The sequence below is a fragment of the Monomorium pharaonis genome, chromosome 9 (genome assembly GCF_013373865.1).
Source record: "Monomorium pharaonis isolate MP-MQ-018 chromosome 9, ASM1337386v2, whole genome shotgun sequence".
Taxonomy (NCBI): domain Eukaryota; kingdom Metazoa; phylum Arthropoda; class Insecta; order Hymenoptera; family Formicidae; genus Monomorium; species Monomorium pharaonis.
In genome coordinates this window covers 995160-1011432 of record NC_050475.1, presented here as the reverse complement: position 1 = coordinate 1011432, position 16273 = coordinate 995160, and the positions used below count along the sequence as shown (strand labels likewise).

The 16273-nt window shown below is 33.7% G+C and overlaps 4 protein-coding genes across 9 annotated transcripts; 2 read left to right on the top strand and 2 right to left on the bottom strand.

Moving 5' to 3' along the window:
• Positions 1-819: 819 nt before the first annotated feature.
• LOC105831540 (leucine-rich repeats and immunoglobulin-like domains protein 1) lies at positions 820-9750 on the top strand. 2 transcript variants are annotated; one of them, XM_036292066.1, is made up of 5 exons: positions 820-884; positions 6199-6691; positions 7221-7535; positions 7657-7989; positions 8125-9750. In XM_036292066.1, the coding sequence occupies exons 1-5, from the start codon at positions 868-870 to the stop codon at positions 9541-9543; spliced, it is 2577 nt and encodes an 858-aa protein (XP_036147959.1). In that variant the 5' UTR covers positions 820-867; the 3' UTR covers positions 9544-9750. The 2 variants fall into 2 exon arrangements, with proteins under 2 accessions (XP_036147959.1, XP_036147960.1); XM_036292067.1 differs by lacking the exon at positions 820-884 and adding an exon at positions 1360-1447.
• On the bottom strand, positions 1404-5901 carry LOC105828232 (dynein regulatory complex protein 11). Of its 2 annotated transcripts, XM_012666471.3 has the most exons (10): positions 5748-5901; positions 5445-5597; positions 5248-5381; positions 4875-5129; positions 4458-4759; positions 3827-4361; positions 3363-3724; positions 2960-3208; positions 1742-2170; positions 1404-1503 (listed from the first exon to the last, which is right to left on the bottom strand). In XM_012666471.3, the coding sequence occupies exons 1-9, from the start codon at positions 5888-5890 to the stop codon at positions 1778-1780; spliced, it is 2526 nt and encodes an 841-aa protein (XP_012521925.1). In that variant the 5' UTR covers positions 5891-5901; the 3' UTR covers positions 1404-1503; positions 1742-1777. The 2 variants fall into 2 exon arrangements, with proteins under 2 accessions (XP_012521925.1, XP_028047740.1); XM_028191939.2 differs by lacking the exon at positions 5748-5901 and having other exon boundaries at positions 5248-5340; positions 5445-5512.
• Positions 9751-11195: 1445 nt separating the features above from the next.
• LOC105831545 (adenine phosphoribosyltransferase) lies at positions 11196-13398 on the top strand. 4 transcript variants are annotated; one of them, XM_036291834.1, is made up of 5 exons: positions 11196-11969; positions 12115-12125; positions 12195-12346; positions 12433-12511; positions 12600-12821. In XM_036291834.1, exons 1-5 carry the CDS (start codon positions 11887-11889, stop codon positions 12740-12742), a joined length of 468 nt encoding a protein of 155 aa, XP_036147727.1. In that variant the 5' UTR covers positions 11196-11886; the 3' UTR covers positions 12743-12821. The 4 variants fall into 4 exon arrangements, with proteins under 4 accessions (XP_036147727.1, XP_036147726.1, XP_012527194.1 ...); XM_036291833.1 differs by adding an exon at positions 13253-13398 and having other exon boundaries at positions 11199-11969; positions 12115-12346; positions 12600-12751; XM_012671740.3 differs by having other exon boundaries at positions 11200-11620; positions 11694-11969; positions 12115-12346.
• Positions 13005-16035, bottom strand: LOC105831544 (TBC1 domain family member 31). Its single transcript, XM_012671739.3, has 4 exons — positions 14366-16035; positions 13819-14288; positions 13518-13741; positions 13005-13372 (listed from the first exon to the last, which is right to left on the bottom strand). Exons 1-4 carry the CDS (start codon positions 15746-15748, stop codon positions 13104-13106), a joined length of 2346 nt encoding a protein of 781 aa, XP_012527193.1. The 5' UTR covers positions 15749-16035; the 3' UTR covers positions 13005-13103.
• Between the last annotated feature and the right edge of the window lie 238 nt (positions 16036-16273).

The window sequence follows — 16273 nt, the reverse complement described above, 5'->3', positions numbered from 1 at the left end:
GTTATAAACATCTCGTGTTGTTAAAGAAGTTGACTTTCTTTCACTGCGACTATGCCAGTCTCCCGCCGCAGCGTGGGCAGCAGAGGCCCGGTTTTATGTGATTTCGTAATGACGACGGCAAACAGATTTCCAGTATCAAAAGGCATTTTGTCGTGAGGATCTCGAAGACCTTCGGAGCTCCCTACCATCCTACCTATTCTCTTTCTTTCTCTTTCTTCTTCGCTACTGTTTGATCTCCCAGATTCTCATGCATATGAAATCTGTAGATTATTTGGTGCTATTTTATTATAGTACGGATCATGTACTAAAAATTAAAACGTCATTTTGTAAAACACTCGGAAGATGTTGAGCTATAAAAATTAAGAGTTATGTTTTCTTATTAGAAACAAATTAAGAAATTATTTCTTAATTATCTTCTTCAATTAACCAAGTTCGATGTCTTTAAAACGTGTGATAAATAAGATACTCCAAAATTGAAGGTTTTCGAAATTGTATTAGAAAAAACCGTCACTCTTCGACATTTCAATTTTTAGAGGTTTCTCTTTTTCCAGTGGTTCACACGCGACATCGTTATTCCTCTCATTGTGGTTGTCGTCAATTATGACTGTACCTGCTCCAGCTCCAGTAGGTAGAGAGCCGGTACGGAGAGCGCGACTATGGCAAGTGGGCGTAAGGGCCGGGAGAGAGAACGTCGTCCCGTGTTCCATACATGGCTATGCTATGTGGAAACCAAGAGACACAGAAAGACGGACAGACCGACATGGACCGGAGGAGTCCCCACCGTGTGGACGTTGGAGGCGACGTCTTTTCTCGTCTCTCGAAGCGGTTGCCGAGCATGCTCTTGGCGCATAATGCTTCGCAGCGCGCATGTTGGATAATCATTCGTAAGATAATCCTCGTATTATTGTTCAAGCATTCGTATTACCATTGCTCACTACCGCGCATTTCCTTTTAAGATGCGGTGCCTAGAGTGCCCATTTTCTATGTGATCTGACAAAAGTTTACCTCCGACAAATTACATGTATACATGTATATGTGACAGTGTTCATCCTGGTGAACTAATTTCAATAATCATTGGATGTTGAAATCCTCAATTTGTGTTGTTAACGAAAATTCCTCGGAAAGACGTATAATAATTATGCGGGGGATAAAGTATCGAAGAGTAATATCACAGCTGAGCTTTCAATCGTTGAAATACCATCAAATGTGACACGAGATACAAGAAAAAACTCGTAGAACCTTGAAAAAGGAATATGATACCAGGAAACGTTCAAATATTCAGGATTGTTCTTCATTGATATAATACAGATTACGCACGAGATGCATTCGCCAATTCTTTACCGGCGTGGGTGCCATTGGGTTTCTCGTCCGCTTTGAGACCGAGGTCAGGTGTGGGAGGGTGCAAGGGTTGGCAACACGCTCGAGATTGACACATTATACATTAAAGGTACTTTTCTCTGTTTAGCATTCTCTAATCATAATCTAGTCATGTATTTGTCTTTCCTGCGCAAAGAAGATATTTAAATTAAAAAGATTTTTTAATAAAATATATTTATCTTTTATGTGGCAAATACTCTCATTAAAACTAAATATACTTTTTATATTTATATCCCTATGGGTTGTTATACTACAATGAAATAGTGCGTATATTTGTAATATATATTGAGAATTCAATTTCACGATATATATATATATATATATTATGTATATATATATATTTTTTTTATATTGAGAAACAAACCCGTCATATTTTTGCATTCAATCGCAAACTTCCTTCTTATAAAGCTTTGGTTCTTCCACCAAGTGAAGTGCGTCTCTCAAATTCATCGAGATGTTTTACCATCTCCATCGTAGGATATTGATACATCAATATCTCTTCCATAATCTCCATCGGATTTAATGGATTAAATTTAAGAGTAATTCTTCGACGCAGCGACAATACCTTCTCCAGAGCTTGCCGAATAAAATTCAGAGGTATCCCAACGGACATTTTGGCTAAACAGGAGATATCGATGTCGCGATCGACACCCTGATATTTCATCAGTAGATTCTTATAGTACATGTAAAGGGTATTGTAGTCGGTGGCGGGCACCATTATAAATTTATCATGGAACTTGACGAATTCATTTGTCGCTTTCTGTGGTTCTTCGGACAGCGAGAGAAATAGTATCTGTTGAATGAATTTATTATATTAATAATAATTAACATAGTAAAAATCAGATTTTATTTCTGTATGTTAGTTATTTTCTTAGCGTAATAAATCTTCGTTTTCATTTTTACACAAAATTAAAGTTGGAATAAAATAATGATAATCAACTCTTCGAATCAAATCGATCTGACTTGTAGAGTATTACGCCAATGAATAACAGTATCTGTCCGGAATTTTCAACACTCTAAATCCTACGTTAACTCGCCGCCACCTACGTCCATATACAACAACCATATATACAGGTAGGAGGTGTTTCATTGATGAGCGATCTCGAACGATCGAGACGAGAAATATGAACGCGCAGAAGTAAGAGAGAAAAAGAAAGAGTTCGATGTATGTGGACTCGTCGAAGCGGTGGCGATTCATTCATATTGAAGAAAGATCTCAAACAGGAATAACAAGAATTTTACAAAGTGGGCGTTGTTCGATTGCGTACTCTTTGATGCAGCCCTCCAATTTAGGAGTGTCACTTCGAGTTCTCACTACATATGTGTGTGTGTGTGTGTGTGTGTGTGTGTGTGTGTGTGTGTGTGTGCGTGTGCGTGCGTGCGTGCGTGCGTGCGTGCGTACACACATACGCGCGCGCGCACACACACTTCTAATGCCTAAAAATCTTTAAAACGTTATAGTACAAAGCACTGAAAATAATAGATACAACAGTTGCGATATTAATTAAAAATAAATCACATAGTAAAAAAAGAATAATTTCTAAGAGAGTAAAAAAATTATTTTCTTTGTTTTTAGCTTTACCTGATCGCCCGGCTTAATATCATTTTTTAATTTAACAAAATGGTTAGCGAATTGCTTAGGTTTAAGAGACATTTCTTGTAATGAAACTTTCTTTAGCCAGGGTTTCTCACCAGCATCGAGAAATATGATAGAAGGCGCGTAAATGTGGGCCACTTTAGAGATTATATCGATAAGTCTCTGTTGTTGTTCCTTTCCTACATATTTATCAAACAAAACAGATGGTGATACATTGAAAAGTAATGCACCAATCTAAGAAAGAAACATTATAAAAATATTAGGAATACACATTTCACTTTAATTCACGTATTATTAAGATAATATTACAAAGAATTAAAAAACTGTTGTCTCTCATATGAACATATATTCAATATTTTTATATATATAAGAAAAAGGGAAAAATTACTTCTGAACAAATGGCATTAGCAAGTGAAGTCTTTCCAACTCCTGGTAATCCATAGATGCACACAGAACGCACTAGCGGTGCAAGTTTATGTGTCTCCTTGGAAATTAAGGGTAATATACAATATTCCAAGACGAGTTGCTTTATTTCTCCAAGTCGATGCTTATAATCTCGGGACTCGCGACGTGCTTCGTAATTTTGATAAGAGAGATCGCCAAACCAATCGCGTAAGAAAACAATTGGATAATTTCTAATAATTTTAGTTTGCAGAAGCTCGCTGAAGAGATCCTCGACGCCTACATCTTTCAAGATATCCTTCTTTCTCTTTGTTTCGGTTTTATCAATATCTATTGGCTTTAAATTTGCTACAATAATTAATCAGAATTTGAGTTTTTGTCATATTAAACATATTAAATAAAAAGTACAATATTAAATAAGAGTTTTCAATTATTATATTCTTATCTCACTTTTCTTCATTGTAGGAATCGTGAATTTCTCCTCATCATACGCGTGATCTTTTAGTAAAGCCTTGTTCAATAGTTCCAGTTCGGCCCTCATCAATTCGTCTACTATCTCTCTCATTTCAAGCTGCAACTCATAACAGAGTTTCTCGGTGATCAGATCTAGATATTCCTGTTCCGAGTCTATTTCTTTACGAAAACTCCAATTCCGAATAAACTCGATGTTTGTTTCCTTTAAACAAGATAAAGCATCCGTTTGAGGCATTTTCCAACCAGGAACTTCACTTGTGATAGGTTCTTTGGGAACTGGTGCCATTTTCTCAGCACCTTTATTGTCTTTGGCGATTTTTTCTTTTTCTAATTTTTCCAATAGATATTCCTGCGGCGTTAAAGTCTGTCCAGTCACGATTAACACGCTGCCACCAAAATCCGCTGCTGGGAACACGTCATAATGTCCCAATACATTATACCAAACAACGAACCACTCGTGAATTTCGTCAGTGATGTCTTCTATTAGTCCAGGACCTCTAATTCTCAGGAGCTTTTGAGAATTAGCCGTTTTTTAATCCTATTTTTATTCTTTTTTGTTTCCTTATGATAATGCGATATAAATAAAGAATCCATTTGAAAAATTTACCTTTGTACGTTCGTCGCTGATTGTCTTCTTTATGCGTGCATCAAATATTGGCATCAGAGCACGTCGTTGTTGAAAGTTGTCATCATCCTTCGCGATTGTCTCGCGGCATCGCCAGTTTGATATCGTCATACCTAAAGCTTCCTCAAGGCGCGCAATTCGTTTTTTCATAGCTCTTCTAGCGGCATAACGCCGCCACGCGCGTTGTATCGTCACTGTTGATTTAATGTATCTGGTGCGAGCTATTTTTCTCGGTATTATTTCTCTCATTCTCACTTTCTTGTTGTAATCATATATACGTTTCACTACGAAATTAGTATTAATAGATAAGTATAAAAAAGTTAAATAATAGATAATATTTCTTGTTTTTTACATGAGTATTCTAAAAAATTTTATTATAATTATTATTTTTGCGAGTACCATCTGCACCATAGCATCGTCCCTTTCTGGCTCTCTCATGACTCTGTATCAATAATATCGCGCTACGCATAGTACTTTCAGCAGCAAGCTTTGTTTCTCGAGCGGTTTTTTCCTCGGGTGATTCGTAGATTAACTCTATCTTTGAAGGTTGCACGATCCGCATTCTTCTTCGAGTAGCACGTGTTTTTAATGTCTCATCCTCCATCTGGGGTATACTCTCAATTTGCGAAAGGCTGCGTTCTCTCGTCTCTGGTGCTAAATAATTCGATTTGAAAAATTTATTGTAATTAAACTTTTAAATATAAAATTATTTATTCCTACATCTTAATAAAATTCATTATCAATAAAAAACGATAAATTAATTACAACAAACCTTTCTGAGCATTTTCTATCAACTCTTGAATAAATTTTCTGCGTTCCTCTACACCTTCTCGGCCAGATACTGATGCAAACAGCTCAATGTCGTCTGGTGTGAATTTCAATTTATTCAAAATATCATCAGGCCATCTGCATTGTAGACAATATTTCCTTATAAAGTAGAAATAATTAAATGAACAACGAAAAACGTACTGATAATCTGTGTAGTCCAAATTGACAATTTCCTTTTTGTATTCTAGCATTCGTCCAATGGCACAACCTAACATCTTTTTAATTAACTTCCGTTTCTGCGTCTGAACCATTTGATCGTAACACGTAGTGAGTCTTCTCACAATATTCCGGTATCTGTATATTAATTCAAATAATTAATTGACGATTTGAATAAAAAAGATTAGTGTTCATAAATAATAAATTTAGAATATAAAAATCTTTTATTGTACACACATTATACGCGCGAGAGTTAATTTGCACACGAAAGTTAATTTGAACACATACTTTAGATACATAGATAGAGCTGAATTTAAAGCAGTTTTGTTTTGTAATGGTGCATTTTCTTGCAATTCCTGTTCGAGTTCTAACAGCTTTTCCAGGTCTTTCCTCGTAATAAGCCATAATTCATTATAATAAACGTGAGACATTGAATTTAAATGTACTCTTTGTAAATAAATAAATAAATAAATAAATAAATAAATATATATATATATATATATATATATATATATATATAGTGGAATTTTATAATATTTACACTTGCAATTTGAAACCTGTCATTTATAAGCAGTGGTTATTGGTGAATGTTTAAGAATGAATATGTCAACTGAAAACAAAATCGAAATCTTATTTTGCAGTATTTTACTTCCTCAGATCATATGATATAAGTTATTATAAGTAATAAATATTCTTTCTAAATATAAATATGATATACTTATCAAATATTTCTTTCCAGTATGCCGAAATTATTTCGAGATCTACTAGTCTTGGCATTGATAATGACGACGTCATGCATCGACACAACAGAAGAAAATATCACAATCTCAACGATGGAGATATCTACAACATCGACGAGTACATCTACGAGGATGGTCACCAAGGAAAATGCATTATCGCCATCGACTGTGACAATGCAAAACGATGACATTCTGAAAAATCTCTCTCATGCATTACCGTTGTTAACATCACCGTCGCCGTCGCCGTCACCGTCGCCGTCACCGTCGCCGTCGCCGTCGCCGTCGCCGTCACCGTCGCCGTCGCCGTCGCCGTCACCGTCGCCGTCGCCGTCGCCGTCACCGTCACCGTCGCCGTCGCCGTCGCCGTTGTCATCAGCGTTGCCTTCTCATGACACTGGGTGGGAATGTCCAAATATCACAAAAGCGGGCGTGGAGTGTTCTTGCGATTTTCCACATACGCTCAGATGTACCGGCGATAGAACGGCACTGCAGGTAATTGCAACACCAAACAATTACCATCAATATATATACGTATATATAAAATTAAAATTAATTCCATTTGATAGAACTTACAGATTTTCCTTACAAAATTTTAGAAAATACAGGAAAATGGATTATAAGCTTTTTCTAATGTTACGCTTCATGGCACGAACGAGGTTGTTACTTTTAAGCAATGATCAAGAAGAGTGTGAGTGGTATAGATTACCAATGAAATAAAAGTTGTATACATATGTTATTCAAAAGTCCATTGTGCCTGTTTCTCTTTCCATTCCGTCTTTCTTCTCGCTTGAGATCTCTTATTTTATGTTGTTGTTCACTAACATCCGTTATTTTATATCGAATATACTATTATTAATTATACTTATTAATCAAACTTAATTTACAATAAGCTTTTTTTGTTAATATATCGAAAGAACTAAGAAAAGAAATAAAACAAAAGATACGGTAAAAATCTGTAAATTTTTTTCATCTAAACGACGGAAAGAATAAAGAAATGGTTTTTATTGTTTCTAATTGTTAGACTATCAGCGAGCATTTAAAACATAGTCAACCGGATAAAATATCATTGCTGGATGTAACTGTGACGGGAATTTCCGTGTTGCCGGCAAATTTTCTTGAAGACGTCGCTCTTCACGGATTAGTTGTTTCCACCGGCGAGTTAAGACACGTTGACAAGAATGCATTTATCGCCCTGACGCGACCGCTGCAAGCGCTAGGATTGCCCAGCAATCTTTTAGATTCTGTTCCCACGATTGCACTGTCATCTCTAGTCGGTCTGGACCGATTGGACCTATCTCATAACAAATTAAAAACATTAGAAGCGGATTCGTTCAAGGTATGATTAATTATGAAAAATTTGTGAGAGTAAATTTGTGTGTGTGTGTGTGAGAGAATAATTGTTTGTAAAAAAAGAGAATTATTCAAAAGAATACTTTTGACAAAACATTCTGTTTCAGGGACTGTCAAGCCTGACTTATCTAGATTTGTGCAACAATTTGCTGTCACAATTATCACCGCAAGTTTTCCAGACATTGCCGATATTACGTTCGCTAAGAATGCGTGGAAATCGCCTGAGCGTTTCCGCCTTGTCTGCATTGAGAGGTTTGAAGTACTTGGAAGAATTAGATCTGTCCAACAATCTACTGCTGGGTCCGATGGGTCCGAATCTATTACCACAAATGCCCAAACTACATTTTCTTACAGTCTCAGAAAATGGTTTTGTCAACGTTCAACAGGGAGCTCTCATGGGTCTCAGAAATCTCACTTATCTAAGTTTGAGTCACAATCAAGTGAGTGTCTGTAAAAATTAAGTATAAATTGAAGAAATCTTAAATTAATAAATTATTTTAAAACAAATATAAAAAACAAATTATTTTAAAATTTTGTTTTAAAAATTATTAATTTTATGATATAAAAATTCATAGATTGACGTGCTCGAAGATCATTCATTCAAGTATCTGCCGACTTTGACGCAACTAGATCTGGCGAACAACCGCATCGTCACTGTATCCAGCGCTTCCTTGGCTCATTTAGAAAAATTAATGACTTTAGATCTAACGCATAATTTTCTGCGAGCATTGACAGCCGATCTTGTGGTGCCATTGAAAAATTTGCAGGACTTACGGTTGGATGACAATGACATCACAATTGTTGCAAACGATGTGCTAACGTCAAAGCTACGCCTCAAGAGACTTTCCCTTGCCGACAATCCGTTAAATTGCGATTGCACCTTGCTAGAGTTTGCTAATTGGCTGGCAAATTCCAGTCTGACGGAAGAGGACAAGTCGTCGGCAGTGTGCGCAACACCGCCTGCCCTGGAGAACGGTATCTTGACGCAAGTACCGCCAGGTAGTCTGCTTTGCGGCGAGCCCACTCCGCCCATGATGACGCGGGTACGTCTCAAAGAGTTCCACTACGACGAGTCCGGTATTAATTTATCGTGGCACGTGGAACAGTGCGCTGAACATTACACTTGTGATTCGCTTATCGTCTATGAAACAGTCGGTGATAGTGAGATTCAAACTGAGTCCAGCCCGTTACACTGTGACTCCCGAATGATGCGAGATCCCTGTGTCTTGCCGGTCACCATCCCAGCCTCCCTGCATCTGCAATTGGGTCACAAGTACCGTTATTGCGTAGTTTTATTGATACCCACTGTCTACGACGACGTGTCCCTTGGTCTCGGTTGTAGCGACGTCATCGTTTTAGAAAAGACGCAGCCGAAGCGAACAGTAGATGATCAGAACGCGAGAGAAGAGGATACTCCTACTTCTTCCACGTCCACGCGGACGTCCACATCTCTTGATCTGCACTCTTACTCACGGATCACCGATGTTCATGTAAACGTATCTGATAAGGGCTACTTGCACATCGACGTACATCTCTCTAGAACAAGGAATATGACTTCGTCATCGATCTGCCAGTTGTCCATCGTCGTATTCGACGAGATCTCCGCGATGCATCGACAGATGCTCAATTGTAGCGACGCATCGGTCATCGACGTACAAGTATCGTTGCCGGGTCATTACAAGGTCTGCGCCAGTTTGGACCAACTTACCAACGTTATCGTTATGTCTAGCAATTTAATGGATGATCGCGAGAGATTTCGTTGCGTCGAATTAATCGAGCAGGGTTACAGTAGGCAAAACATCGAGGTCTTGGTCATTATGGCTGTGATCGCTGCAACTGGAGCTCTCCTCGTTATCCTTGCCGTTCTCGGTAGAAATCTCGCGAGACGCCTGCGACATCCGAGGATACAAGCACAATGCTTTCTGCCGGCCCAGGAATTTGAAATAACCCACAAAGCTCATTATATCAAACTCCTAGCAACGACGAAAGTTTAACGAGAACAGTTGATCAGAAAATTCAATATTGTTCTTTGATTTAAGATTCAAAATTTAAAGATTTACAACAGGAGATGTAAAAGTAATAAAATTCTCATTCGTTTTCTTTTTCTCTCCAAATATTAAAATAGGAATATTTACTTTTATTCTATATTTTATAACTGTGTTATATTTTCAGACAAGAATATATAGCAACTAGTATATATATATAAGTAAAAACAAACTTTAGAATATAATTATTTATTTTTTAGTTATTCATGTTTATTTTTAATTATATATATTAAAGTTATTTTTAATTTACAAATGAAGAAAAAGACAATTCTTTATTCAAATCTGTACGTATATAAAGTATTTTTTTAACTTCATAAAAAATTTTAAAAAAAGAAAAAGAATGAAGTTTTGCTTTTATATGCCTCGAATTCATATTTTAAAAAATTGGTCTAAATATGTATTATATATAATATAGAATGTATTTTAATGGGTTAGTCTGTGAGAACTAATATTAAAAGATATAATTATTTTTTTAAACAATTCAAATTTATAATGAATTAGTTTTATAAAATTTTCACTCAAAATCGATATTTTTATCTTTATAATATAGGCACACATACAAACAAGTGTCTAACTTTAAGAGAAGATATCTTCTCATTTTGTAATATATATATATATATATATATATATATATATGTATATATATATATATTATATTAATAATTCTTTTGGTACTTTTATTATTGTAAATATGTTACTTTTTATCGTTTTTAATGCCCGCAAACATATTGCGCGTACTTTTGTACAGTAATAATGAATTATACATGTAATTATTATATATATATTTAGCATTTCGTTTTGTTTACTAAAGTGAGTGATGCACGAGTATCCTTCTCATAGCAAATGCATGAGAGAATAAATAAACGTTTGTTTAATATATCTTATTGCTGTCATCTTTTTGTCTTTTCTTTCGATATAAATGTAGGTGAAAATATTTTCATTGAAAATATCATTTATTATGAGTTATGAGATATTACCTCAAGCCCATAAAAATATAATCGCTATTACAATTATGAGATATATAGTACAAAGTTATTCGTGATGTTTGTGTAGAAATTTTTAAAAACAAATTGAGAACATATAGCGCCATTTCCGAAAGACTTTACCAAATATCTAAGAAACCTCATCGATTTGACAGCGCCTCTATGTGCACAAAATGTGCACATTGAATTATGTAGTCAAATATCTATGAATCCCGTAGGTAATGTGCATGACTTTTTGGGTCTCTTCTATGTTATATCCACGATGATGCGATTATTTTTCATATATTTCTGAGGGTCGGTTGTTCCAACTTCTTGGTAAACTTACCTATCAGATAAATATATGTTGGTCTTTATTTGTTTAAGAAAAGAAATGAAGACAGACACATGTTTACCTGGTAGGTAAGTTTATCAAGAAGTTGGAACATCCGACCCTTAGGCCCGGTTCCACAACTCACGGTTAAATTAACTGGCCGATTATTTCATTGGAATTGACCAATCGTATTTGTCGTTAAGCAAAATTAACAAATACGATTGGTCAATTCCAATGGAATAATCGGCCAGTTAATTTAACCGTGAGTTGTGGAACCGGACCTTAGAGAGCTTAATTATAATAGATGTAATCAAAGTGGCGACATGTAGTTGGGTATCACTTTTGATTGATCTGTTATTTCATCGAGTCCCGCCGATTTTCAAATCTGAATATTACATATATCCTTACATATCTCATTACATATCCTTTTTCAAAAACAATTGTTACAAAAGGGTACTGTACATCCAACCATTTTTCACAAAAATGTCACAATACCATTGTTCACAATACTGTTTTTATAACCTATTCTGAAGTGGTCAGCTTGATATGTATGCTATGTTAGACAGAAATATATCTTTCTCATTCGGATATATCTCTTTCTCGCTCGCACGATTCCGATGAAACATGGCGAACCTCTCTTATGTTGTCACTCTGATTACAGCATTACAGTGATTACAGGCTCTCTAGAAATGACGGGAATGACGGGATGACCTGATGACCGCTTTCATTTCAGGTTCTTCTTGGTTCTTCTCTGGTATTATAGAGTGCATGTAGGTTCTTTCTAAATAATCTATTTTTTTATTCAGGTTAAACCTATCACATTAAAAGTGCATTTATCAAAATTATAAAAAAACGAAATATATTAATAATAGAAGAACCTCATTAATAAACTCTAAATTTAATACAAAAGTTAGTATCTAACATTGTCATTTAACGACACATTCCATCTTATTGTTACTATCATTTTAAAATTATTTGTATCACCTTAAAATTATTACAATGGACAAGAATGATAAATTGCGAATTCTTAAAAATGCCATAAAGAGTTATCCTGACTTTCCTGAGCCTGGAATCATTTTCCGGTAAGTGAATAAAAGCTTTAGAAAATGATAAAAGATTAAAAATTATGATAATTTTATATTGACTGACTGACCACATTGATTTATATATATATATATATATATATATATATATATATATATATATAATATAAATTACTTTTTTCAGAGATATATTTGGTGTGTTTCACAATATTACAGCATTACGAGCAATGAAAGATTTAATTGTGGAGCACATTTTATTTTTAGAAGTTGATTTAGTTGTGGGATTGGATTCACGTGGCTTCCTCTTTGGTCCTATGATTTGTATGGAATTGGGCAAGCCTTTTTTACCTATTAGAAAAAAAGGTAAACTTCCAGGCAAAGTCATCCAGCAGAAATATACTTTAGAATATGGAGAAGTACGTAAAAAATCTATATAATATTGGTTGTATGTATTTACAAATTGTTTTTCACTGAAATAAACAATTTTTTTCTTTTTTTACAGGCCATATTTGAATTACAAACAGAATTCATCAAAAAAGGAATTAGAGCGTTAATTGTGGATGATTTACTGGCAACTGGAGGTAAATTAAAATATAGTTAAATAATATTACAATATATTTAAAATATTTTGATTGAAAGGTAATAATAATAAAAGATGTGTTTATAAAGGTTCCATGGCTACAGCAGTAAAATTATTAAAATCAGCAGGCGCTGATGTAATTGAATGCTTGGTGATAATGGAATTAACTTCACTGAAAGGTCGAGACAAGCTTGGCGTCCCTGTTCATTCCTTTATACAATATGATCACTAACAGCAGATGGTTTGTAATATTTGCAAGTACAAATATTTATATTTAATCTATAGTCAAATATAAAATCTTAAGCTTTTAACAATGTATTAGAAACATTGTATTATACATTCCTCTTTCATATTAAAATATTTTTCTATACATATATGTACATATACACGCAATATACAATATGTACATCCATGCATGTATAAATCTTTTTATATTTTATAATAAAAAAAATGAAAAATAATGATTTATAATATGAAATAAATAAAAATATATCTTTTATGCAATAGTATTATTTTATTTGGCCTATATGAACTTTTAAATTCTTGCATGGCAAAAATATATTCTAATTAATTTCCATCTTTGATTTATGAAATCACAGTGAAGTCAAGAAACTTTGTACTTCATATTCGAGCTTTGTTACATCTTGTTGCAACTTTTTATAATTTCTCAAATTAGTATTTTCAAAATTCGAAATTGTATCTTCTACAATCTTGCATTTATCACATTCCCGTTTTCTTTCAGACAGTGAATTAAAATCTTCATACAAGTGATAACAGAATTTTTCTTCCTCTGCATTTAGCGGCAAAGTCTGCATTTGCCAATTTAAATTACTAAAATGTTCTTGATAGCATTTTTGTACTTCTGAAATAAAAGCACAAGTAATTATTTCTTTACTATATTTATAATTTAATAAAATTGAAAGAATTATATAAAATTGAGCTGAAATAATATACGAAATTAAAAAATAAAAATTTGTAAAATGTATATAAATATGTAAGTATTTTACCACTCATTCTTCTTTCATGAATTTGTCTTGCAAAAGCTTCAGTCTCTGCATGTAATCTTCTCTTTTCAAAATTTACAATCCTATGATCATATTGTTGCAAATGTTCCTGCATTTTCAATTTTTTTAAATCTGCAACGCTAAAGTTTTCAGCAAGAAATTTTGGGTACTCCTTTGATATAAATGAAGGATAGGGTCCGTTATCATTTAATTGTAATAAATTATCCCTGAAATAATTTTAAATATTCCACTGTGTGATTGGACAACATTATGGCATTATATAACATGTCCTGTATAATATTACCTCAGATAACAACTAGGATGTATTCGTTTTGATATCTCCTGATCTAATTTTCTTGCAATTTTTAACAAATCCTTGACTCTAATATGACTTTGAGTGCTATAAAATGCTTTGACATCTTCAGATGATTTTATTAAAGAAATTATATTTTCTCTTGACAAAATATTATATGCAACAACACACATTAATAGTAGAGAAGGTCTTTGAAAAGATATTAGATGATCCCACAAAATCAGCCACTCGTTTCCAGACAGTACTTCGCTCATTGCAGTTTGAAGTAATGGCCATGCATATTCGCTACTTGTGATTCCATGTTCGCAAAAGATGTTTAATAATGTGGGATCAGCTTCCAGGAGAATATTCTCAATAATCCCCAAAATATTCAAGGGTGGCAATGGATGGTACTCGAACCATTTTTGGCAATAGTTTAATAGCATACTTAAAATCAACTCAAAGGCAAGTAATGGATTTTTCTGAAACAGATAAATATATATTACTATGCATTCTAAATTAAAACGAAATATCTGTTTGAAATAAAATAAGAAGATACCTGAAATACCATGAGAAATGGAAAAATTAAGCTGGGAAGAAATGAACTTTGTATTAGCAGAGGACACCATTGCACCAAGCAATGTGTTGCCATGACCAACAATGACTCTTTGCTTTTATCTGCCAAAGAAAGACTTGTTAAAATATTTGACACAAGTCTTCCATGTATTACCTTACTTGCCAGGGTAACATACGCATTTTTATTAGCTGGTAACTTTAAAATAGTGGACCAAATTAATATACGATATTTTTTTGGATATTCTCCAAATTCTTTTAAAATAAACATCAATCGCTTCATATTTAATTCTTGCTTCATACTTTTTCTAATGCATTCCAAATGATCACTTATTTTGTGCGTATATATTTTAGATGATTTTATTGATTCATTAGGATGAAGATATTTTTTCAAAACTATTTTGTCCATATATGTTATATTTAAACATCCTTCTTGATCTATATATGCTATATACCTACCAGCAGATGAAATTGCAAATTTTTTCATTCTACCAATATGAATAGGTATCTCTAGAAAAGTTAATGTGTTTATATCACAAAGTTGAAGAGTACATTTCGAGGATAGAAATGCTAAAATTTTATTTGCCCCACCATCTAATGGGCATGGAACAATAGACAATAGTTTTGCTTCAACAAAGTCATTAGGTAAACATAATTTCTTTAATAAACTCCAGTCATATGTATTAAGAATGCTTATGTTTCTCATAGCACTCACTATCATAGCTCTTCCATCTTTCGTAAAGACAAAATCTCTGATATAATGTATTCCAAATATCTTTGTATCAATTTTCGTATCCTCGTGCAACTGTTTTAATGCCCAAACCTGTATAGTGTCATTGTAATACAACACAACGATATGACCCACACTTGAGAATGCAGCTTTCTTGATAACGTTCTGTACTTTGACTTTTAATTGATGAATTATGCTATAAGATCTCAGATCCCATATTATTACTTCGTTTCGAGAGTTTGTTAGACAATGATGCTTGTAAAAGGAAATGTGTTTCGGTACCAGTTTGTGACCGGATAACAAAGAAAATTCATTGATATCTGCATGAAGCTTCAAAATCTTTATGTCACCGGTATCGAGTCCTATCAGTATTTCCTCCGTGCACGTAGGATTAAATGCTAAAAAAGTAGATCGCCCGATTTTTCCCAATATTTTGTAACATGGAACATCTCCGAGCAACTCGATGTAATGTAAGTATCCTTTGGTGTCTACTACAATCAGGCATTCTTCATCGTAATCGAAAGACATTTGTAGAAAACTGAGTTTAGCTGTACAACGTTCTTTCTCAACCTCGACTTTAGGTTCATATTTGTAAATGTCGTTACGTTTGATTAAATTATTCCAGCCGCTATTATACATAATAAGTAATCATAAACGCGAGTGTAAAAGTTATATACAATTATGATTTCATTAACGATTTTGTTTTAATTTGGTCGTTCGTTATTTAATTATGTTGCCAATTTCTTTTTCTCAATCATGCAAACTTTGCATTGCAAAATAATATTTGTCTCGGATTAAACTTGATGACATATCTATTCAATATTTGACATAAATGTTATGTTGGGGCCCGTTTAACGCAGTACATAAGACGCGAGCCAGGTTTTTCGCGCATGCGTGGCGAGACAATAACAAAAAAAATTGTACATACATACCGTTGATCGCCTGTATACAATCGTGCAATTTTTTAAATATATATAAACAATGCATATATATATATATTTATTTTATTTTATTTTATATTCAGCTAATTATAAATAAAATATATTCTAAATTTAATTCTATTAATTTAATTCTATTAATTGTAATTTTTGTTTCGTTGTATTTAATATTATATTTTATTAAATAAAAATCAATATGATGTGTACTCAATAATGTAATAATAAA